The sequence below is a fragment of the Coloeus monedula genome, assembly GCF_965178545.1.
Source record: "Coloeus monedula genome assembly, chromosome: 3".
Lineage (NCBI taxonomy): Eukaryota > Metazoa > Chordata > Aves > Passeriformes > Corvidae > Coloeus > Coloeus monedula.
Window position 1 is genome coordinate 29,643,513 of NC_138783.1, and position 24,092 is coordinate 29,667,604.

The window sequence follows — 24,092 nt, forward strand, 5'->3', positions numbered from 1 at the left end:
TTAAGAAAGCAGGTTTGCTACTTAACTCGGAGGAAAGAAGCTGGAGCAGACTTCTTCGGTTGCTCTCTAAGAGCCTTGCCGAGAGTCCTTGCAAAGAAAAGTGTTGCTGATTCAAAAGAAGAGGAGGGATGGGGAAGAGAAAAAAAATTGTGCATGTCTGTGTGAGAGGAAGACAACGTGTGTGTGTGTACGTGTGAATGCGTGCTTGTGTGTGAGAGGGTGTAGGCGACGGGTGGGGGGAGCTTGAAATTATATTTTTTTCCTGCGAAAGACACGTGAATGCAATTCCCAGTGAGGGGCACCAAGCTCTGCCCAAGAGCAGAAGGGGTAGGGAGAGGGAAGGGGAGAAGAGAGGGAAGGGAAGAGGAGAGGGAAGGGGAGAGGGGGGGAGGAGGGAGGGAGAAGGAGGAGGAGAAGGGATTTCTGTTTCAGAAGACATTCATAGAAAGAGGGTGGCAAATTCTGTGACCGTCTTTAAAGGAAGTGTCCTGGGACATAGAGAGAAGGAAAGAAGCCCAAAGAAGGAAAAGAAAGGGCTATGATTTCCTTGTCCTGTTGCTTTGTCTCTGGCTCCCTCTGCCTCTGGAAGAGTAGCCACAGGACACAAAGATGCCCAGCTGGTCACTGCACGCCCAAGTTCAGTTTAGCTGGTGCTTCTCTCCTGTTTAGCCTGACTGCTTTCTCTGAAGGGGAGGACTCATAGCCCGACAGCCTTTTAGTTTAACCTGAAGAGTGTGTGCCGCCTCTCCCTGCCCACCCCAAGAACTCGCTGGAGGTGGAGGAGAGGGGAGAAAGAGGAGGACTTGAAAGTGCCTGAGGAGCTCCCGATGCTAAGAGGAGACAAACATTCCTGTGGACGACGCAGAAAGGACAAAGCTGACTGATTTATTGCTGTTTTCCATATTTTTTTTTTTTTATCTCCCTGTCATTTGGCGCACACCAGTGTTTGGAGATCTTTGAAAACACAAACCAAAACACCAGCCCCGAAGCCCCAACCCCTTGGCTAGCTCTTATGGGAATGAAACACTCCTCCCGCTGCCTGCTCCTAAGGAGGAAAATGGCGGAGAACGCTGCCGACAGCACCGAGGTGAGTAAGGATGCGAGCCGGAGCCGGCGCCCGCGCTCCCCCAGACCCGAGCACTGATCCCTCGGCAGGAGCAGCAGTAAGTGCAGAAGAACTTTCCCGGCCCTTCCGGCCACCTCCTGCCTGCCTTGCTGCTACGGTTTCCCGCATTTGCCCCCCTTTTCCCCTCCGCTCCTCCCCGGATCCCTCCGTTCCCCGTAAGCAGAGAAGTTTGCCCGGCGCCGAGCCCTCCAGGCGCTCGGCGCTGCCCGGAGCCGCCGCTCCACGGCGGCTTCCCGGGAAGTTGGGCGGCCGTGCGGAGCGGAGGCTCCGCGGGGTGACGGGTCTGGGGACAGCGGGGGGCGGGCGGTGGTAATTCGGGTGGTGGAGAGGCCGAAAGGGACGGACCGTCTCTTGCGGCAGCACCTTGGCCAGCTCCCCGTGCTTTCCGCCGGCAGCCTTAGCTAGGATCGTTTGGGGGGACTTCAGGAGCATCCGTGTCTCTGCAGCATCCTGGGTATTACCAAGCGGAGCTGCCCGAGGTGAGGGCTGTCCGGCTAGCCTGGGCAGTGTCGAAAATAGCTTTGCTCTGCCTTTAGACCGGGAGGGTACCCTGCGAGCTTCCAGGCTTTCTGCAAGAAATCCACCCCCCCCACCGCTCCCCCACCCGTTACCTTCTGCTTCCTCAACATTGGGGTTGAGCAGCCCCTGTTTACTTGTCTGGGGCTGTCTTGACCTCACTGAGACTTCTCAAGGGATACAGCAGTGTGCGAAGTCTCAGGTCTGGAAAAGCAGAAGGATGCAGGATGCAGTCCCAGCATCTCTGGGAGCATGTGAGAAGGAGACAGGCGAAAGTGCGAGCGTGTGCCAAACTCGCTGTTGCTATTAATAGACTGTGCCTAGCACTCTGACTGAACACTTAACACATGCTTAAGCAAGATGCAGCATAGACATGTACAGACCCCATGGACACTGCACCCCAAACAACTTTACAGCTTTGCCCTTGCAGGGGCAGCACTGAACCTTCTCCCCAGTTACCCCACAGAGGTAATAAAGAGCAAAAGCAACTGTGAACACATGACTGTTCCGTTCTTTATTATTTCCACATCTCTGCCAAATGTCTCCTCCTTTCAGTTAGTCCTCCCAGCAGGTGTCCTGCTCGCTCATGAATTCCACATTTCTCTTTGTAATAGTGTTCTCTCTGCTTGACCTTCATAAATACGCCTCCTTTGCCATGCTGGGTGAAGAGCCAAATTTTCTTAAATGAATATGATGTAAGCACTGAATCAAAGAACATGCCTGCTACTGCACTACAACCCCACAGAGTACTGTTTGCAGAAGAGGCATCTATAAATAGCAAGAAGTCTGGCTGCACATCTGTAAATTGTCGTAGTCCTGACAGCACATATTGCATTATAGGTCCCAGGATCCCAGGACAGGATTGCAACGAGAAATGTACAAGCACAGACAGTTCCTTTCAAAGCCTTTTCTTTCAATGGAAATTGGTTTTAGACAGGGAAAATAGGTGAAAAGAGCTCTTTAAAGATTTCTATTTCATTCACTCTTAGCACATTTTTGTTGTTTAATCATGTTTTCCTGCTTGTGCAATGCTGCACACACTGCAATGTTATTTTATGGAGAAGGATTTTTTTAACAAAAACAGAGTCATTCCACTGCTGCATACAGGTTAGGAGAATATTAAAATGCTGTGCTTCATCTCCTCAGAGTATCCATCAGTGACAGACTTGTGAAATGAGAGTGAAAATATTGCAGATTAGCCATATCCTGTTCCACTTCTACCTTCAGAAAATAAGAAGGGATACATTTGTAACCCCTGCCTAGATACTTTCTGTTTTATTAATGTTCTTATTTCTGATATGTACTGAGAGAAGTTGTCTGTCTGTGTGTGTGCAGAGGCAGAAGTGCACCAAGCAAAATATGCCAAGACCTGTGAAGCTCTTTTACTTGTCAAGTGTCTATATTTAGCAAAGTCATATGATACCAGTTTGACCTTCAAACCCGTATTTGTCTGACTTTCTTCTGAAGTTAACAAATATGTGTGACAGAAGGAATGCAGGACAAAATATCTCACTTTTGGGCTTACCACAGTGTCAGAGGAAATTAGGAATTGGTAAAAATTTGATTCATTTGAAAGAAATGGGGTACCAATAATACTCATTATTTGATATTAAATTTCTGAAGAATTTTGATGTCACAATGATGTAGGCATTATATAAAAAAATCAGCTGTAATGAGAGAAGAATTAAAACGTTTAACAAACGGTCAGAATGCCCTACCACCAAATCATTCCAAAGACCTTCTGGTTCTTACTTAGATTGATTTGACCTAATTTACTTATGTTAGAGCTTCGTAGTATATTTTTATGTTTTGGAGGTTTTTTTTTTTTTTTAAATCTACCACAACTAAGAGCACTAATCAAAGTTTTGGTCAAGTATGGCAAGTGTACACTTCCAGTAGTTGAGCAGTTTAAAACAATACATTAAGTCAAGGAATATGGACACCACATGAGAAACTTTTTATTCCCCTGACTACCCTCTGCTGCCCATAGTGCTGCCTCTTCAGCTTAAAGAGCTTAAAGAAATAAAGACAACAGGCATAGAAAAGAGCAATACAAAGCTACAGTAAGACAATACTCACTGTTTCCTCAAGCATAAATACAAGAGAATATAAAAGCAATTGCTCACTAGCATTACTTTGCAGTCAAGGAAGACACCTTGTGTTACCAGGAAACTTAAGAGAAGTGTGCTCCCATGTTTCCAGGCTGTACAGACATTGACATCGCCAGTACCCCCATAGCCTTGTATCTTGATACAGAACATGGTCAGGTGTTACCACAGGTACTGTTGGGTCTTGGATGAGAATATCAGAACTATCAGAATAGTTTTGCAATTTTATTTCACTGATAACAGCCTGATATCAGTCTATCTGCCAGAGTTTAAGTAGGAGCAGTGGTTGTATGTGTTTATAGTACCTTGTTGTATGTGTTTATAGTACCCTGAGAACATACATTCTTTTGTATAAAAATAAAAGCCAAGGGGAATAAAACCATAAGTTTTTTCTGTTTAGACCCTCACTGAATACCACACGGTCCCACTAATAGGAAACTTGCCAGAATGATTTCAGATCCGTGTCTGGAGCACACAAGGAAAAGATGCAGAAAATCTTTATTGCCCATGGCCATCCCATGAAATTTAAGAGATGTTCCATTGGAACAAAAGCTGTAGAATCTCTCCTCAAGATATAAAAATGAACTTCTCTATCTTTAGTCCCGAAAGGAGGCTTGTCTAAATAAAACAGGATTGTTTGCATAAATAACAGATGCAGAACTGCGTTCTCTGCAAATAATTAAAGACACTCTGACAGAAAGCAAGGTAAAAGAGAAACTGTTCTTTATAGAACATATACACAAAGATTCTGCAAAAATCATGGTGCTGACCTGCTGTAGATTTTGTGTTCTGGGTTTTTTTATTTTAAATGTATTATTTGGAATCCTTGTCAATAGTAGGCCTCATATCAGTGATGGAGAAAAAAATCTGAAAGAAGTGTAATTTCACAAGAAGTGTGCCTGCCTGTAATTTGTGAACCTATGCCAGGTGAAGGGAATACAATCATAAAACCATGGAATAATTTGAGTTCAAGGAAACTTTTAAGGTCAACTACTCCCCCCACCTTGCCATGGGCAGGACATCTTCAACTTGATCAGGTTGCTCAGAGCCCCATCCAACTAGACATTAAATGTTTTCAGGGATGGGGTGTCAACCACCCCATCTGGGCAACCTGTGCCAATGTTTCACCATCCTCATTGTAAAAAGTTGCTTGCTTATGTCTTGTCTATATATAAGTCTAGACTAAATCTGCTCTCTTTTAGTTTAAAAACATTATGCCTTGTCCTATCACAACAGGTCTTGCTACAAAGTTTGCCCCCATCTTTCTTATAGGCCCCCTTCAATACTGAGAGGGTGCAACAAGTACAAAGTTCTGCAATAGCACAAAATGCCAGGGTTTATGTGCACATCCAAAAGATACTTACCTGTGACAGGCTAGTCTCTGACTGAAACAATCCTATAACTTGAAACTGGTCTGATTTTGTACAATCTTATTGCTCAGTAGCTTCATAAAAAGCAGTTCTTGTGCTGAAGACTTCACAGTGTCTGTAAAAAGAAAAGATGCCTGTCTAATTGCTAAGAATTGAGAGATCCATTAATTTATTTATGGTAGCAAAATAGAGTCCTCCCTGAATGTCCTATTATTCAAACCTTGGGCTTTAGTTAGATTTGGGGTAACATGCTTAATAGATGTGCTGCCCTAAACAGATGAGTATGACTGATTGAGGATTGTATGATCCAGGTCAGCAAAAGTAACCGACTATTCTGTTCTCAGAAGCGGGGAGATAACAATGTCCTATCTGCATGAAATCCAGTCATACCACTACTGAGGGGGGGAAAAAGATATTATAAAATCTATTGAAACCATGAGCTTCTATTTGTGATTCATGAGTAGGAAGAGGGCTTTCTCCTTAGTAAGTTACCAAAGCACAAATTAACAGAAGCAGAGCAGGAGTGTGTGTAACAGAGAAAATTGGACTGAATTTATTCAGTAGACCTAAGTTTTGCTCCTGGTTATTGCGCTGGGTGATCTTGCAGATAGAATTTAATCCCTCTAAGCTTTTCCAACCATTCTGTTGAATTCCGTGGTTTATTAGTGAAAGGTGTCGTAGAAATTTCTTATTTGGTGTTATTAAATTGCTTAGAACAGCATATAAGAATGAACATTAATGAGTGGGTGATGTTTACCCAAGAGAGAAATGGCACTGCTGTATGGTGTGCGTCTTAGACTAACAGAAGTCATGAGAGGTCTGGCCTGGTGTCCCAGAGCCAGCTGAGGAGGCAGTTTGTAACACAACTTTCAACCTTTACTGAGTGGTGTGCCACATGCCTGTGTCACATAACTTTGAACGGGAGAAGTTGTGGGTGGGTGCAAGCAGTGCAGGTGAGATACAGAGATCAGACCACTGGCTCATGATCCAGAGGTTTCGCACTGCTGACAAGGCAGTCAGGAAGTTGACCCATGATGTCAGTGAAGAATCTTTACGCTGTGGGTGTAGCCAAATTCCCAAGGGCTACAGAGGTAGCTATGAGTTAAAGCAGGGAATATTCCACCTCCAACACATTTCGATCCTTTACAGTGCTCCTACTAGAACTAAACAGCCCATGCTATTAGACTAGTAAAAGGTAGTTCTAACATAGTCATAGGGGCTTTTTTTGGTTTCTAGCCAATTCAGGAGTGGGGGAGCAGAAATATGGCTCTGAGCCATCTTCTACAACTTCAGCTGTGCAGAACATTAATTTAGCTCAGCTGAAGATATAGCTAAATGCATTCCACTCCTACCTCAAATTTAATACTAGAAGTTCAAGGTATTGACCATGATATTTTGGCCCCATTGAAGAAATGGGTTTTAGTTGGCATTAATAATAGAGATAGGATGAAGAAACATTTACGCTTAAGTAAAGAGTAACAGCAATCACTCAAAGCAGAGTTTCAAGATAAAGGTAATCTTAGCATGGTTCATCCTCTGCCAGCATAGGGTTGTTTTAGTGAGTAACATTTTATTGTCAAGAAGACTGGGATTTTTAGAAAGGGTATGGTTCATATTGGTGACATCATGGGCCAAATCATATTGTGTCATTGTGCCAATGCTAAAAGAGAACTTCCATGCTAGTGATTAGTCTTCAATGACACTTTTTTCCAACCTCAGTTTGTGAAAAGCACCAAAATCTTAAGAGAGCAAGAAATTCTGTAGATGATAGATTTTGTAGTTGTTCTACATCCATGCAAAAAGTGAGCTTAGCAAGACTGATTCACATGCCTTCCAGAGCTCCATCCTCAGCCTGATTGTGAAAGATGAAGGCTTGTGCCCTTACTGGTAAAGGCAGAGCAGAGAAATACTTAAAGGTAAAAAAGCATTGAACCTATTCTTTTCATAAGATTTTGCCTCAGCCTTTCTGAGTTTGCAACAAAGTTCAGTCCCTTGACAGGTGAGGTAATGAACAGCTCAAGGGGCTGAATGATAGAACTTGTTGCTCCTACCTCTGATTCCACAGGGAACCCTGTTACCTGCTGCCCTGCTCACTAGCTTTAATTCCATGTCTATTTTAATCTAGAACTTTTGGATTAAATGGGTCTTTTCCATATTTTTATTTTTTCTTTATGAGTGACCTCTAAATAACAAACGAGAAGCACTCATCTCAAGGAAGCAAAGAGGAGATTACCCAGTAAGTGGCTGAGTTGACGACCACAAGGGTGTCTTCCCCATGCCAGAATGGAGCAATTGTTGATTAATCACAGCCTATCTGTCTCTTTCCTGTGTCCTTGAACAGGTACTGACTGGCTCCATGAAGCCTCTTGGCATGATATTTCTTTCAGGGTCTTCAGGAGCTGAGTCACTTCATGGTGACTGCAAGAGGATGGGCACTACTTCATTCTTACTATTTCACTTCTAAGCTGAGATTAAACTTGCAAAGGGGCAGGTACCAATCTCTTCACTCTCGTGATCAGTGCCAGGACTTGAAGGAACGGCATGAAGCTGAGTCAGGAAAGGCTTAGGCTGGGTATCAGGAGAAGTTTTCTACCCAAAGGGTGGTCAGGCACTGCAACAGCTCCCCGGAGAAGTGGTCACAGCACCAAGCCTGACAGAGTTCAAGATGTGTTCAGACAACTCTCTCAGGCACCGGGTGTGACCCTTGGGGTGTCCTGTGCAGGGCCAGGAGTTGGACTCAATGGTCGTGGTGGGTCCCTTCCAACTCAGAATATTCTGTGATTCTATGACTCTACGATTCTATGATTGATTCTATGATTCTATGATTTAAGAGGTACCATAAGGTAAAGGATGATAGCTTTACATATTTCTTACAAGCTAGATTTTGTTAGGTCCCAGTTCTGAAAAATAAAAAATCCCAAAATTTCAAAAGGCATATAAAATGCTGTCTTTTCCATTATCTACATAATTATAAAAGTGGAAACTCACTTTAAAAATCTGGAATAGAAAATCTATTTATCTTCATTTTATTGCATCAACAATTCAGAGATTTAAAGACCAGAACTGCAAATAAGGCAGACTTATTTTCAGAAGCACTCACTGCCAAGTTCGCTTTTCTGAAAATTCTGTTAAGTGCAGAAATTAAAGATAATTTTCCTTTGCATTTTGAGTGTGAAATGCTAGGTGATCATAAATAAAATCTCAATGTTTTTGCCTTCCAAAATTAATAGAATATTTTAGTAATAAAACATTTGAAAGGATATTAAGGTGAGAACAAATTGTTTAGCTGAAATTTTTGACAGAGAAACAATAAAGAAGGTGAAGAAGAGAACATTATTCTCCTCATTTAAAATATCCTGTCCTGCTGTACATGTTCTTGGAAGTCTGTGTGTATTGAGAACTGTACCTGGGTCCTTTCCTCGCTGAGTGAATTCTTGTTTAAAATGAGGCATTACCACTTTTTCTAGCTATTGCTCACAGAAAAGGAGTTGCTTAAGCTCTTAAGATTTTCTCTTTTTTTGAGGAGGGGGAGCCCACCTCGGAAGAGGTGCATGGAGGTGGGTATTTTCTAAGACATTGTTTTATACCACTGTCCTCCTCAGCTTTTCCTGGTGCCAAGCTCTTCACCATAGTGCAGTTGGCAAGCTTCCCATTCAGCATTCTGTTTGGTCTAGACCGCACACTTCAGTTCCTAGTGTTCTCCTTGTCCTGTCCCAAGGTACCAAGTATATCTGAGGCATTCTGTCACAGTTCCTTCCCTGTCCCCTTTTTAAAAGTAGTACTTCCCTCTCTTGTATCAGGATGATGAAAGTAAACATCTACCGGCTGGGAAGCAGCAGTATGTCATGGTCTCCAAGGAGTAGTGTTGAAGTGTTCCCTCAGTGGCCACAAAGCACACTTGGGGTCATATGTGGCCTCACAGTTCTCCTGTCCTTCTTTTTTGGCCAGACAGCTTATGTTTCATTACTTCCAATAGGACCAGGAAGGCTCAGACCTGGTCTCAGAGCCCAGAGTAATAGGGGACCAAGCCAGGGCCTTCCAACAACAATCTACCAGTTCAAACTTATGTCTGCTTTGGACCTTAATTTCTCATTTAGATAGGAAGAGAGGAGATGTTACTGTCTGTTTCAGTTTCTAGCTGCGTCCTTGTGCCATTCATCAATCCATTGTGAAATCTGACCCCAGCTTGGGATAAAGACCAGGTACTGATATTCTTTTCCTTAGTCACACACAGAAGTAATTTACCCTTCCTGTAACTCATTCTGAACTACTTCTGTTCAAGGACCATATATCTCAGGATTGTGCCCTATATTAGACATTGACCTGTCTGAAGTACAGGATATGTACTTTTTTATTTTGCTCTAATATGATTTACATTAGGATATATCAGGAGTAACACCTCTGAGTCCTATATAAATAGGGATAACAGTGGTGCGGCAGAAACACAGACATGTTCATTAGAACAAACTTCTACAGACCGTCTCATGCAACCTCACACCCCCTGTAGAACAGTCACCAGCATTAGATCATGTTGGCCATTGCTGTCTCTGGACAAGTCTTGAAAATTTCCAAGCACAGAGATTCCACTGCCTCTCTAGGTTACCTCTTCCAGTGCTGTGCAGACCTCTCAGTGGACAAGTTTTTCTTATTGTCCTGTCTGAACCGTAACATTTGCAGCTTGTGACATTTTCACCTCATTATCTCATCTGCTGCTGTTTAGAAGAGTTCACTTCCGTATTCTTTGTAACTATCTTTCAAGGACTTCGAGACTACTGTTAGATTCTCCCTTAGTCTCCTCTTTCACAAATCAAGTTCAGCACACAGTAATCTCTTCTAACAGGTCATCTCAGGCCCATGACCACTGTATTATATGGTATCTTCCTTACCTCTTTTTAACTAAAGGGTGGGCAGAAATTGTTATGAGAATGGCAAGGAAGAATATTTTCCTAACAGAAAGAACTTAGCAGAAGACTAACTGATTAATGCACATGGCCAAGTAATGTCAGTGAAGTGTATTCGGCAGAAATCCCTTGTGACTGAGCCCAGCTGTGTATCTGGCATGTTTTACTTCAGTATTTTGGGTCAGTAGTTTCATATTTTCCCTAGAAAGACAGGTCTAATCCAAAAAGCAGCACTGCTTCTTACCCACAGTCTGCATCTTGCCTAAGTGTACATCTGGAACAGCTGTTTCAGGAGGAAATAAAATGAGAAAGAATTAACCACATCTCAGCATAGTTGTCTCCTTAGGAGGCAAAGGGTTTTAAACCTAATTAGGAGTAGCTAAATTTACTGGGAGCAGGGGATGTTCAGCAGTTGGAAGGGATGCTTGCCTATTGTTGAGCCTTAAAAAAAGGTAAGGGCCAGCATTACCCTTTCAGTTTCGTTGGCTTTGGTAAAAGCCAGTAGACCCTCTGCAAGCGTGAAGCAGACCAAGGATGCAAAATAGCAAAACTGAGATACAAAACAGTTATTGGGCAGGGAAGACAAAGAAAGGGAACATATTTTAGTGTGCAAGAAAGTGTATTGCCGACTGAAATTTCAGCTGAATCCTTTTTGGCTCTGTTAAGTTTGCTGATCTCTTAGGTTCTTTGGATTAGAAGTGACAAATGTAAAGTTACCCTCACATAGAAGCCCTGTTCTGGAAAATACTATATTTATATAGGACTATATTTAGCCATGTAACAGAATGGTTTGCAAATTTACTGGAGGTCAAACTATATAACGAAATTATTTTGTCGAGTTGGAAAATAAAAGGCAAGAGGGACAAAAGGCAGTCAGGAAAGTGGGTGGGCAGGTGGACAGGGAGGGAAGAAAGAAGGGAGGGTGAAAAGGGAAGCAAAGAAGGGAGGGAGAAAGGAGAAGGAGGGGGAGGGAGGGAGGGAGGGAGGGAGGGAAGAGATGGGGAATGCAGTCAAAATACAGAGAAACACAGGAAGAGTAGAAATACTTGCTTAAATTAAACTCCTTATCAGAAAGTCACAGAATCATTCTGTGACTCCTTGAAGACTGTTCTTATCAGTAAAGGCCAAGGTGAAGAAAGCACTGAGTACCTTGGCCTTTTCCACATCCATTGTCACCAGGGCCCCTGCTCCATTTAGCCACAGGCCCACATTTTCCTTAGCCTCCCTTTTGGTGCCTATGTACTTGCAGATCATTGTTCCATTGTCAGTTTTAACAAATGTCAGGAATCAGGGAGCTGTAGGCAGAGGTAGCAGGAGGCCTTTAGAGAAGTGAATCAATTTACCCTTTTACAGCCTGTCAATAAGGAAGTAATAGGGGTGTTTGCAACAGCTGGCAAGGTCTAATGCAAATCTCAATTTCTCTGTCAAAGAGAATAAGCCCAGCATTCACTGCTTTTTGACAGATTAGTCAGTTATGAAATGAGAAGAGACAGTATGTAGTTCTAGGCTTGTGATTCACCCCCACCACTCATGAACAAAGAAAGAACATAACAAAAGAAAAAACAAGACTCTTTTTAATTAGTTATCGAGGTATGTATTTTAAAGCTTCCTTGGAATTCTCCATTAAAATTTGCCTTTACCAGCATTGTCTGACAAATGGTTAGTCAATTGTTAATCTCACAAATAAGGGATTTACAATGCAGTGAGAGAGACTCTGACAGTGGAAACTTTTCACCAACTCTTATACCTTTGCACACACACCTCAAACCCTCCCCAATCTCCACTCCAATGAGAAGAACCAGGACAACGTCCGATAGTCCTCACTCGTCTCCATGTCAGGATTCTGAGCAGCAGCTCAGCTCCAGCTCACCTCATCTCACCTCACAAGCACACTGTCATCACTGAACTTGACATATTACTGAGAAGATCATTTTCCTAGCTTGCTGTTTCAACTACATTGCCCTTCTATTAATATCTAAATTGCTGAATCTTATATTCTATTAAATCTGAAAGCTGATTGCAGTTTCCAAGGCTGTTCAAAGCATGTGTCCTGCTACCTATCTGAATTTCTTTTTCAGTACCAAGAGATTAATTCAAGCCTCCAGTGCCAAACTCCATCTCACACTTCTTAGATTTTTCAAACATACTTTAATGAATAATAATCCCAGCACCGTGACAGTGTGTATACTGTTTAATGAAGGTTAGCCTAAACCACGTAAAACTAGGGCAATGGGTTTATATTTGTTTTCTCCGTATTTGACATTCAATTTCTGTCCTGCTTTTCTAAGAGAATTTTTTTAATCAGATAAACTCAATGGGAGGCAAAGGTAGATAAGGATTTTTAAGTAAAGAAGGTGCTTGCACCTTATTACTGTGAGATTTTCATGAAAATGTGGAACTATTCTCATAGCCTCAATACCACTATTTTATTGCAGAAAAAAATCTGTGCCATCTTCCTATCTTTTTAGGTCTGTTCCTTTCTCAACCAATAATGCTCCTTAGTGCTCATAAATTATGTCTTTGTTGCTTTGTAAAAGGGAAGGAAAAAGCATTTATGCTTGCAAGACCTATCTCCACCTGGTAAAACTGAGTATTCTAACCATGCCTACTAGAAGACAAAAGCATTCTGAGCTCAAGAAGGGTTTACCCTCATGTAAATCCATCAGTTTCAGCAGAATTATTTTCGATTTCTATAGATTCCAAACCAGCTCACATCTATATATAAAATTGTATTTAAAATGATGAATCACCGGTGGTTTTTCTCAAGAATAAAGTTTTCATTCTGTTTCGTGATTGTATAAAAATGTTAGGAGCATACTTTTCGTATCCCTTTCTTAACTGTGTTTAAAAGATGGGTGTAAGATACCAAAAGCTTATTTGATCATAACACAAGCCTGATTTATATCAGCACGACTATCCATTTCTGCTTTTGAAATACACTATTGAGATACCTTTTTAACAGGTGTGGTTCAGAACCCACTGTAGTTAACATAAATCACTGAAGATCTTTGAACATTCCAGTAAATGTTTGATTAATAATGCAAGAAATGCTGAACACACTGGTGTGCTCATGTGTGTCAGTAGCACTCAGCATGATTATTTCTTGTAGAATCATGTCCATGCCAGCAGGGTATTTAAAAACACTCGTCACCTACCTTGTATAATATTAAGCAAGAGTAATTCTGCTGAAACTAGAGATATTACCTGTGTTCTGAATGTTAGGTGCACATCCATTTTCTTAAATGACTGCTGAAAACACATTGAAGTCAATTGTGCCATCCACAGCCTTCCTGGGAAAGAATATATTACCAAGCCTGGAACTGACAGGTTGTTAATCTCAGTCTTTTCCAATGAAATTTCTCCCACTAGGTAAACTAACACCAAATAACATTTAATGGTCAAATGTGAGCAAGTGTAGTTCATTAGGCTAAATTTAAATTAGGGTGGTTAAGAACATATATGTTGTCCTTGCTATGAATGGGGACTAGTCTTAGAAACACACATGATTGCCTTTATAGTCTGCAGAAAGATTAGTATTTCTTTGTGCATTACTAAGCAGCCTGTCATGGTTTAACCCCAGTTGGCGAGTGAGTACCACTCAGCTGCTCCTTCACTCCCTTTCTTCCCCAGGGAGATGGGGAGAAGAATCAGGAGAAAAAGTAAAACTCATGAGCTAAGAAGAGTTTAATAATTGAAAGAATGTAAAATACAATCATAACAACAGTGCTATTAATACTACTACTAGTAGTAGTAGTAATAATAATAATTTTAATAAAATGGAGAGGGAGAGACAAAAAAGTGATGCACAATATAGTTTCTCACCATGGACTGATGCCCAGCCCATCCCTGAGCAGCAGTCAGCAGCTCCCAGCCATCTCACCCCAGTTTATACACTGAGCATGATGTTCAGTGAAATATCCCTTCAGCCAGTTGGGGTCAGCTGTCCCAGGCATGTTTCCTCCCAGCTTCTTGTGCACCTGCTCACTGACAGAGCACGAGACACTGAAAAGTCCTTGGCTTAGAGCAAGCACTGCTCAGCAACAACCAAAACATCAGTGTGTCAACAACACTGTTCTCATACTAAATCCAAAACACAGCGCTGTGCCAGCTACTAAGAAAATGAACTCTGTCCCAGATGAAACCAGGAGGAAGACTTATGAGAAGCTGTACTTTATATGGGTGTTTGAAACTTCAGATCTAAATTTAATTAGCTGCTTCAAAATGGTTATAAAATACCACCACCATTAAAAAAAAACATTGATACCCAGTGCAGTTCCAGAGACTGATAATTAATGAATTACTGTAAGATATTCAGTCATGCAACAGTTTCTTCTTTGACACTATTCGAGATCAAGGAAGTTACTCTACTCCCCATCTTAGATCTAAAATGCAAATGTGATATGCAACCCTAATTCTGAGCAGGACTATGCTATTTAATAATTCAATAACTGCCTTGATATTGTGATCATTTGTAATATGCTTGCTTACAAAATTCTTTACCAGATATGTGTGTGCATACATATACATGCAGTGTTTTATATTTACATAAAATTCAAATTGGATATCGTGCCATGACTTTCATTTCTTTGTGCACCCATGTTAGTCTTACTAAAACTGTGTCAGAGAAGACACAACTATGCCCATGTGGGCTCACACAATGTAAAATGATAAAATCCTGGTTAAAGTCTTACACCACATCAAGTGTTTGTGTGTATACGTATGTATACATATACATTTATGTGTTGATAGAGAAACTCTCTGTTTAAAATGGCAGTTTCATAGAAAAGTCCTAGCTTTGTATTTCTTTACATCCTTTGTGTTGACTGTGTTCCTCTGTATGGGTGTTGTAAAAAAATTCAGTTTAGTTGTGGAGAATCACAGGAAGATGCATTCTTCCATTTCGATTTCAAAACCAACCTCATATTTTAGATATAGCACCAGCCAAGCTGAAGTAAGTTTAAATTCAACTAGCTTGGTGAGCTGTAAGGAATACAAGCTCTCAGTGCAGAAAGGGAGCATTTTAAAATATTTGTCTGTTTCAGTTCAGATCACATCCAAGCATTCACACCTTTGATTCAGCAATTAAATATAATTGGTCTTGTTTTCTTAAGTTCCGTAACACCTAACACATCTCATAGCTCATAGAGGTCCTCACCTGGATCCTGGGTTCCCTTGCCTGCCCCACTTGCCACAGGTCCCCCACTTGCCAGCTGGTCCAGTTTGGTGCTTGTTGCAAATATGCAGCATTTGCACACTTGTCCCTGATGTGCTTCACATTCTCAAGTCCCCCCGTGTGTAGCAGCACAGACCCTCTGCCCAGGCGGCCGTACCTGGACCCCAGGCCTCCCAAGTCATTGGCTGTCCCAGCTTGAAGTGTGCTGGTGATTATGCACATGCATGGATGGGACTCTGAGCACCCTGGTGTAGTGGAAGGTGTTGCTGCCCATGGCAGAGTGGGCTGGACAAGATGATTTAAGGTCCTTGTAACCCAAGCCATCCTGTGATTCTCCAATGGACCCAGGCTCAGTTCAGTGGTGCCCCATGACAGGATCAGAGGCAGTGGGCACAAACTGAAATGCAGGAGGTTCCATCTGAAAGCCAGGAAATACTGTTTTACTGCAAGGATGACTGAGCACTGGCACAGATTGCCCTGGTGATTGTGGAATCTCTCTCCATGGAGATAATCAAAAGCCATCTGGACACACGTATGCAACTGGCCTGAGGTGGCACTGCTTGAACGTAGGGATTGGACCAGATGACCTCCAGAGGTCCCTTCCAACCTCAACTGTTCTGAGATTCTGTGAAATCAAACACAACATATAAATAAAGTTGGAAATCTAAGTGTTTTATATGGCTATTTCACACATCACAGTTGTCTTCTTTCCTGTGCTGATATTTTAAAATCTGGTAAATTTATGAATCTATAACAAAGGAACACAGTCTCTGTTTTTTGTGAAATATTCAATCCTGTGAAATGCTGAGTATGTTCACATTTCTATTCACTATGGTGTTTTTTACCCCTCATGAACTGAGGTCTCAATAAAATGGAAAAGGACCAATGATTTATTAAAGTCACTGGATTGTACAGACTGTACAGAACAAAGGAAGTCAAGTCAATTAACGTAATGTTCTAGGCAACGATTCTATATTTAGCTTTTTTTACTTTGCATTAGTTTTTTGACTGCTGGATATGACTTTGCTGTCTCTGGCATCAATTTAAAATCAAAATCCTTCTTAGTCATCTGGTTTTAGTGAGAAATCCTAGGTTAAATAAAGATAGTATTATTTATTTGGGATTTCTTAAGGAGTTAGGGGAGATGCTGTTGTCAGTTTCCATTGTTCTTCCTTCATCTTTTAACCATTTAGATCTTTCTCCACACTATGGTCTTCAAAAGAAACATTATTGTTTGAGGGATACAGTTTGGGTGTCTTGCTGCTGGTGACAGAATGTTGCATTCCTCTGACTCGCAACACGCTTCAGAGTTCTGCAGAAAATTACTGTGTTGTCAGTAAATGGAGAAAAATAAGCACTTTTTTTTTATGTGGTGCTGGATGATTTTACCTCCAGGGATTCAGTGGCTCAAAAAAAAAAAAAACAACCCCAAAAACAAAAAACCACAAAAACAAAAAACCCCAAACCAAAACAAAAAACTATCCCAAACATTTTTACAAGCCCTTTTTTGGGGGATCTTTTTGATGACAGTAATTTGTTTTCCATGGTATTTTAAGAAATACACACAACTCATTGGATAGAGTCCTAATGTTCTCCATCATTGAATCAACAAATCTTTATTATTTCCTGCTGTTATTATGTTACTTTGAATGGATCAACTAGGATCTGGAATCTGTTCACGGAAATTCAAATGCTTTAATAAGGTATCTGAGCTGCTGGCCTGCTTGTCCTGTCTAAGCAGCAGAGACAAACCCCTCTGAATGGCAGCTCTGCCATTCATAAACCATACTTTAAAGAAACCTTTTTCTTTCTATTGATCCTATACAGAGCCTAGGGTGGTTTGACGGCCAAACTTCAGTTATATTAACAGACCAAACACAGTGGTTTTTGATTTGTATTACAGTACTGAGGGCATACTCCCCTGATTTATATGTCTATGAAAAATCCTAATTGTTGTCTGCATTTTTCACATTTTCAAAATCTTCTCCTTGTCAGAAAGCCCTCCCTCCCCATTAATTCTGAATGTGCAGCCAGTTCAGAAGTGAGAGCTGATGCTTCTTCTCTTCCTCTGTCCCACTCAGCTGCCAGTCATTCCACGAACAGAAGAAATACTTAAAGAAACAGGCTCCCATGAAGCTTGATATGTTCTAAAAAGAAAAAAAAAAAAAAGGGCATTCCATGTCAATAAAACCGTGAATCACCTTGAATTGAAACACTATTTTTACTTCTGTTATTGCTCTGTTCTTTTTCTTCCAGTTTCTGAGATCATGTTAATGTTCAAATAGCCAGCAAGTGAAACATTCAGTCTTACTCTTTAACTCCGAATTATCTTAAGAAATTCACAGCTTCTTTTTTTTTGCCTTTTTTTTTTTTTTTTTTTTTTTAAATTTTAGGGGTTTTTAGGGCAGTACAACAGCACATCAGAAGGCAAGAAAAGCTGGAGGTCTGTTCTGCCATTGGAACACGGATAGGGTTGGTGCAACAAAGAATTTTGCATTGCTGTACATCATGCTGTGCCCATACTGTGGCTAAAGAACAATAATGCCAACCTTTTATATGGAAAGGTGGTAAGACTGGCTAAAAAAAGACACTGAATCTGCGTCAATGTGTTACTTTTATAGGCCTTTCTGTACCCAGAAACTTTTACTCAGTCTTTTCAAGGTTTCTTCACAACTGTGAATAGTAAAAACATTTCTAAGGCTGAGATTCACTCTCTGAGCTTTTCAGGTTAAGAAAAGTAGCATGAATCAGTGAAATTCACATCTCAGAAGCACTTTGATCAGAAAATATCAGTCTTCACACTGATTAACCTATTTACACAGCATCAGTGTAAGACTAATTTGAACAGAAGCCCAGTTACAGAGATCTTTCTACTGTCAGTTACATTTTCTTCTCTTGTTGTCGCTAGTAATTTCCTTTTTGCTCTACAGCTTTCCAAAGTGGAGCTACTTCTTCAGTCTGTAGTGATTCTACACCAATCATCTGTATTGCTTCTCTATTACTGCCTAAGTAAAGGGAAGGATGAACCACTCATGCATGACAAGGATGTCTTGCTACCCAGCTGCTCCTGTGGATGCTCTTGGCAGAGCCAGATCTTTTCACACAACAAGAAACAATCAGAACCCAGGAAGGATGTCAAGAGAAAAGCACAAAAGGGCATGTGGCCACTACAGAAATGGGGGAACAGGATGCAGACTGTCCTTGCATGCCTGAGACGTGCAGGAAGGATTCAGCTCCAGCTGACACCGTGTGGTGCAAGCAGCATTTGCTTGTTGCAAAAGAGGCACTGACAACTGTCAGGACAGTCACAGGTTGTGTTTTGTGGACAAAGGATTGTGCTTTGTGTCCATAAGTCGGGCAGGGATTTCCATGCTGTCTTAGCCAAGCGCGTACCCACTCTCATCTCAAAATAACATATGCTGCCTTATGAATCAGCATCAAGAGAAGTGCTGAGACACAAAGGGGAAGTGCTGCCAATCCTTTATGAAAATGGCAGCAACAAGAAAGGGAAGGCAAATTACAGCGGCAAAAGCCAGGATGGAGACAGCCTCTTGGTGAATAGCAATGGAGGTGGCTCAGGGTAGGTTGGTTGTAATATTTTAACTAACCTGAAACCAGTCAGTATAAAATTCATACAGTCTCACTCCTGGAGGGAGAAGATGCACTCTTCATTGTAAATTTCGTGGGGAAGTGTCTTCCTGAACTTCAGGTACCTGAGAGAGAACAGAGTCAGAATTTTCCTCCTTCCATAGACTTAACCATGTTTGTGAGGCCAGAAAAGCTACTGACTTAGTTTTAGCAGGTGGGGATCCTGAGCACAAGCTAAAATGGCTTTCTGCCAGTTTTCTCCCCAGTGATTTAACTACAGTTGGACCCTTCACATCTGATAAAAAAAAAGATAAAGCTTTGAATGTCATCACAGGAGTTGTATTCTAATGACTATAAACGAAAATAGTAATTGCCAACAGGCATCAGAGTTCAGTATGCTTTTGATCAGTTTCTTCTAGAAATTCCTGCATAGAAGATGTAACGTTAAATGTCTTATTAATGTCTCTTTTGAAGACAGTTGACATTAGATGGGATTTCTGATTTAGCTGAGGGATACAAAATACACTGAAAATAGAACATAAACAAAAGTTTAACTTAGAAAAATATAAGAACTGCAATTGCAGTTAGATCATGATACAAATGTGTGTTTGTAATATGTTCACAGTCATAAAACTGGGTGTCCCCAGTTATTGGGCAGGATAATGTGAGTTGAAGGCAGCTCAACCCCACTGCTCTCACTGAAATTATTCTGTTAGTTTTTCAACTTTTACACTTTCTGTCGGTTCACGTAATCTCAGTCCCCCATGCAAGTCTGGCTGACTCAGGGAGGTGTTCCTGTTCTTTCAATGAACTCAGGGAGAAACATTTAAACTACCAGCTGATTCACTCAAAATCGGCTTCTTTGCAACAGCTGTGGGCAGCTGCATTATTTGCTGAGTTTCACAGGCACTTCATCCTTGCCCATCTTCGGTGAGCCATCTTCCATCATAAGTGTTGATTCAGAGTCACATTCCACCTCTAGGGGTTTCACCTGTCACAAAAGGATGCAAAATTCTGATAATCCACGCTAAGAAATGGTTGATTCCTTCAAGGTCACACAGTGAGATGGACTTAACACCAACACAGAGGGCAAAAAATCTGCCAGGTGATGAAGAGGAAGTCTGTGCTATAACATATTTTAACATATATCATACCCAGTGAGCTCCAGCTCCAAAGGAAGTGGCAGGGTGTCATTGCTCTGTGCAGGGGAATGTTGGGTTTTTGCCGATTGACAAATGAAAGTGCCAAACGTGGGACTTCTATTCAGTGTTGGTGCCTGTTTGCTGGTAGTTCTGAAGCAGCACTGAACTGTAAGTCACTGTGCTGATTTCCTTTGGCACTTCAGCTCAGGAACTGCCATTTCTCAGTCTTGTTCTTCTTTCTGTCCTCACTTACCCTGCAGCGGGTAAGTAAGAAACCTGGACACTCCTTAGGCAGAGACCTCCTCTAGATCTGAGGTACTTTTGAGATGATGCTAAGTGTGGATCAAAAACTTGGCTACGACATGGAGTAGGTGGTCAATTGGATATTTTTCCTCCTCTGTATTAAGGCTCAGCAAAGCCTACAGAATATAATGTCTTCCTAAAGAACTTCCTATAGAGCTGTTGTGAAACAGCTGAAACTCAGTGAGAGGGGAAGAGAAGACTGGTATATCAGCTGCAAAGTGACTTTCAGAGATCAGCGCGTTAGAAATTTGCTAAGCAGAGGAGAGCTTCCATTAAATTTTCTGCTAATTTAAGAAAATAATTTGTACAGATAGAATACTCTGGTTATTTTTGTTAATAATTAGCCTCTAAAAATAGCGGAGCTCTACTTTTTCATATGAAGTTCAGCTTACTGCCTGATACTGAGAAAAGGCCTAAAAATAACTGGTTTTAAAGTTGATTAGCACTTTCTGGTTCTTGTTCTTTGTCACTGGAGAGTCAGTCGAGATGATGCTGGGGAGGGAAAGAGGCCAGTCAGTGATACAGCTACTTTTCCTACAGGAAAGGTACTGTGAGCATTGATCATGGAGGCTCTAACTCCCCCTGACCTTTCCTCAATTGCTTTTCATGCACTTGCCAGGGTGATGTAAAGTAGCTTGAAAGTACCCAGTCCTTTTTGTTTCCTTTCCATTCATTTCCATTTCCTTGCCTGTTCAGCAAGGCAGGCACTTATGCAGCAGCAATGATAGTAAAAACCAGTAAGAAAATCACAATGGAAAGTTCACACTTCTCTGGCTTTGTATCTTCATAACTCTTAATGCAGTGATCTGCAACAAACTCTTCACTTGCATTCAACTTTGATATTTTCAGTGCTGGCTTCTATAACTTCTGTTGCTATTTCTACAACAAGCTGTGCCTTGTGATGCGAGGCGTTCTAAAGTAATCTGGCACATGAATATCTCTCTTCACTTGAAAATCAATAAAAACCTTCAGTCACATTTACATTTCTGTGTACTGCTTCCAGATAACAGGAGCATGTCTTCCCTGGGTTATAGCTGATCACAAAATGAAAACAGCTGCTTGGGTATCATGCCTCAGAAGATGACCTTGTCCTTATTTTTTTTCTTGTCACAAAAAGAGCTGACTTGCCTAGCCATCCTTAAAATAGAACTAATTACCATCTGTTAACAGGCCCCTAGTGCTCTGACTATAGATCCTTATGCACCATTCATGGTTTCATAGCCATGATGATAAATTGTCTGTAATTTAGAATTCATGTGGAATTACATCAGCTTACCTGGGTGACCCAACACACATTATGGAGCCTCCTTCTGTAAGAGCCTTGCACACTGGATGTTGGACTCCACAAAGAAATGCAAGGGCAGTCTCTAAGTCCATTTACACTGTGAGTTATACTGTAGAAAAGAAGTATTAAGGCAATACTGATGAGTCCTCTCTGCTGCATGCAGAAGGAAAGGACCTGACAAGGACAGAGCAATGAGAAACCTGTATCCTCCTTCCAGCTAGGCCAGGTTTGTGCAAAGGCAGCCCTAGTACTGGCTCCTTATGTACTGAGCCCCACATTGCAGGAGGAAAAGGAGCTGAGTCGTGACTTGCTAGATAACGATATAGGCTTTGAGCTACTCCCAGGGAAACACAGCATGGAATGATTTCTTCGTTCTGTATGATTGCATAGTGCCAAGTCTACCCAAGCAGCAGGGAACATGAGTCACCAGCAACCTTGAACTTTGTTCATGTGCACACAAGAAGAACCACTTAGCCTTGTTCCAGCTACTCCCTCAGAGTACCCAGCCACCCTAGAACTGGTGCTGCATTCACAGGTCTTGGAGACTTCACTCAGCCACGCATAAAACTCAGTGTGTTTCCATCCTGTCTGAAAAAACGAGGCAAGACTGGTGTAATTTGACTACTTGTATTGCAGAATACAAGGGGAAGGGAAAGACTTCACAACAGTAGTTTAAACCAGTGCTGTTCAACCCATATGACACTTTTGCAACCTTCTCGGTCTGCCATGCCAACCTGAATGGGTCTTGGAAATGGTAGGGGGAGTTCAGTCCCTGAACAGCACCCCATAGCTGTGTGTTACTTGTTGATGGCATAGAAGTGCTTGCCCTGTCAGGCCAGGTGGGACATTAAATATCAGTATCAGTGCAATTAGTAAGCATATAATATTAACAATTATCACTACCAAGTATAGAGGTGACTCTGCAATGAATGCCCAGGAATGAAATTGATATGGTTTATTTTTAGATTCTTTCAGTTTGGGACCGATGTTTTAAAATCATCTGGAAGACCTGATGCATTTTATTAATGCAGAGATATTTCTTTCCCTTGTGTAACTCCCTGAAAGGCAAATCAGAAATAAAATGACATTAAACTTAGGAAAGCTCTTTATTTCCCAGAGGCTGTAGCCTAATTCAAATGGAAAATTCTGTTATCAGCTTTTCCTCTTTCCAGTTTCAACAATAGACAGCCAGTAGTCATACCTCAAACCTTCCCTCTGAATAACCACAAAAACTAAGCTTCTAATAGTTCTGTCAGAACAACAGGTTCTTTCCCCTTCTTATATCTGTGCATCTTGATTTCTTTTGTTCTGGAGAGTTTTGGATGTAGCACTTTAAAGGCAAGAGATCTGTCAAAACTCCCAAAACCCAGACATCTCAGAAGGAAAATCTGTTGCAGGAGAACATACAACATAGTTTATACCTACTGCTTGTTTTTTTCTGGATAATTGGGTGGAAGAAGAAAAGTATTCCATGGTGATCAGTCAATTTAAGTGCTCCCTGGCCTTTATTGGCTGTTTTAGGTATTAGATGCACTTCAAATTTTAATAGAAGTGATACCAATTATGTAGCATATGGTTGCCAATACCAATCTTAACTCTCACATTTGATCTCAGTTCTAAATTTTAAATTACCATGATGATACCAGAATTTCACACAGTCAACATTGATAGGCTGGGGACCACGCATTAAGGCATCTTCCTGTTTTTCACTACCAACTCAGCTTCTACCAAATCAATAAAGAATGAAATTAAATTACATTAAATTCTCATCTTTTAGTCAGAAAAGGAGAGGCTTAAAATGACAGGAAGGTAGGAAGGATTTTTTTGTTCATCTTTTGGTTTTATTTGCCTTTCATGAATCCTTGAAAAGGGTCAGGGTGCTCCAGCAGAAAGCAGGGACTTGCAGTGTTACCGTGTCAGACATAGCTGTAAATCTGTGTAAGTCCAGAAGTTCCAACCTGCAAGAGACACTGGCTTTGGGAAGCTGCTGATGTGCTGCTCTGTGGTCCATACACCAGAGTCAACTTTTCAGACTGGATTCTGGAAATGAGGAGGAAGGCTGCTGTAGCATAAACCAGCAAAAAAGCTCATACATCTTAGCAAGGCACTATATTCAGAAGAGCTCTGTTAGAAAGAATGCTTTTAATAGTAGTCCTGATATATGGTACTGAGTCAGGAAAAAGCTGAGAAGTCTGGAATGTCTCTCAGAAACACCTAGCCCTGTTGGCCTAGCCTGTATTTCTCAGCCTGCCAGATTTACTTATGGGTATCAATCTTGTGTGAAAATAACTGGTATGCTTGATTATATCCACCTCCTGATTATGGTGAAACATAGAAAGAAAACCACAGGACATCTAGTCACAGATCATCACAGATTTTTTTATTTATCTAAAGTTCTTTATTTAATTCTTCAGATTTCAGATTCTTAACTTATGTGGCAGAGACCATTAAACTACAACAAATCCATATGCTGCGTATGTGGAGGGAACAGCATGGTTATACATGAAGATCCGTTTCCAGATTATTGATAGCAGTTAGATTAGTCTCTACCCTATGAAAAGAAGAATGAATTTAGCCATC

General features: G+C 41.3%; 1 protein-coding gene across 1 annotated transcript in view; it reads left to right on the plus strand.

The window, feature by feature from the left end:
• Nucleotides 1–279: 279 nt before the first annotated feature.
• PRMT8 (protein arginine methyltransferase 8) overlaps nucleotides 280–24,092 on the plus strand; it is a gene marked incomplete at both ends in the record, with an annotated part of 56,720 nt that continues 32,907 nt past the window's right edge. Inside the window, 2 exons of the mRNA XM_082279336.1 lie at nucleotides 280–327; nucleotides 944–1,087. Coding sequence (XP_082135462.1) covers nucleotides 280–327; nucleotides 944–1,087 — 192 coding nt within the window. The remainder of the gene's footprint in view (nucleotides 328–943; nucleotides 1,088–24,092) is intronic.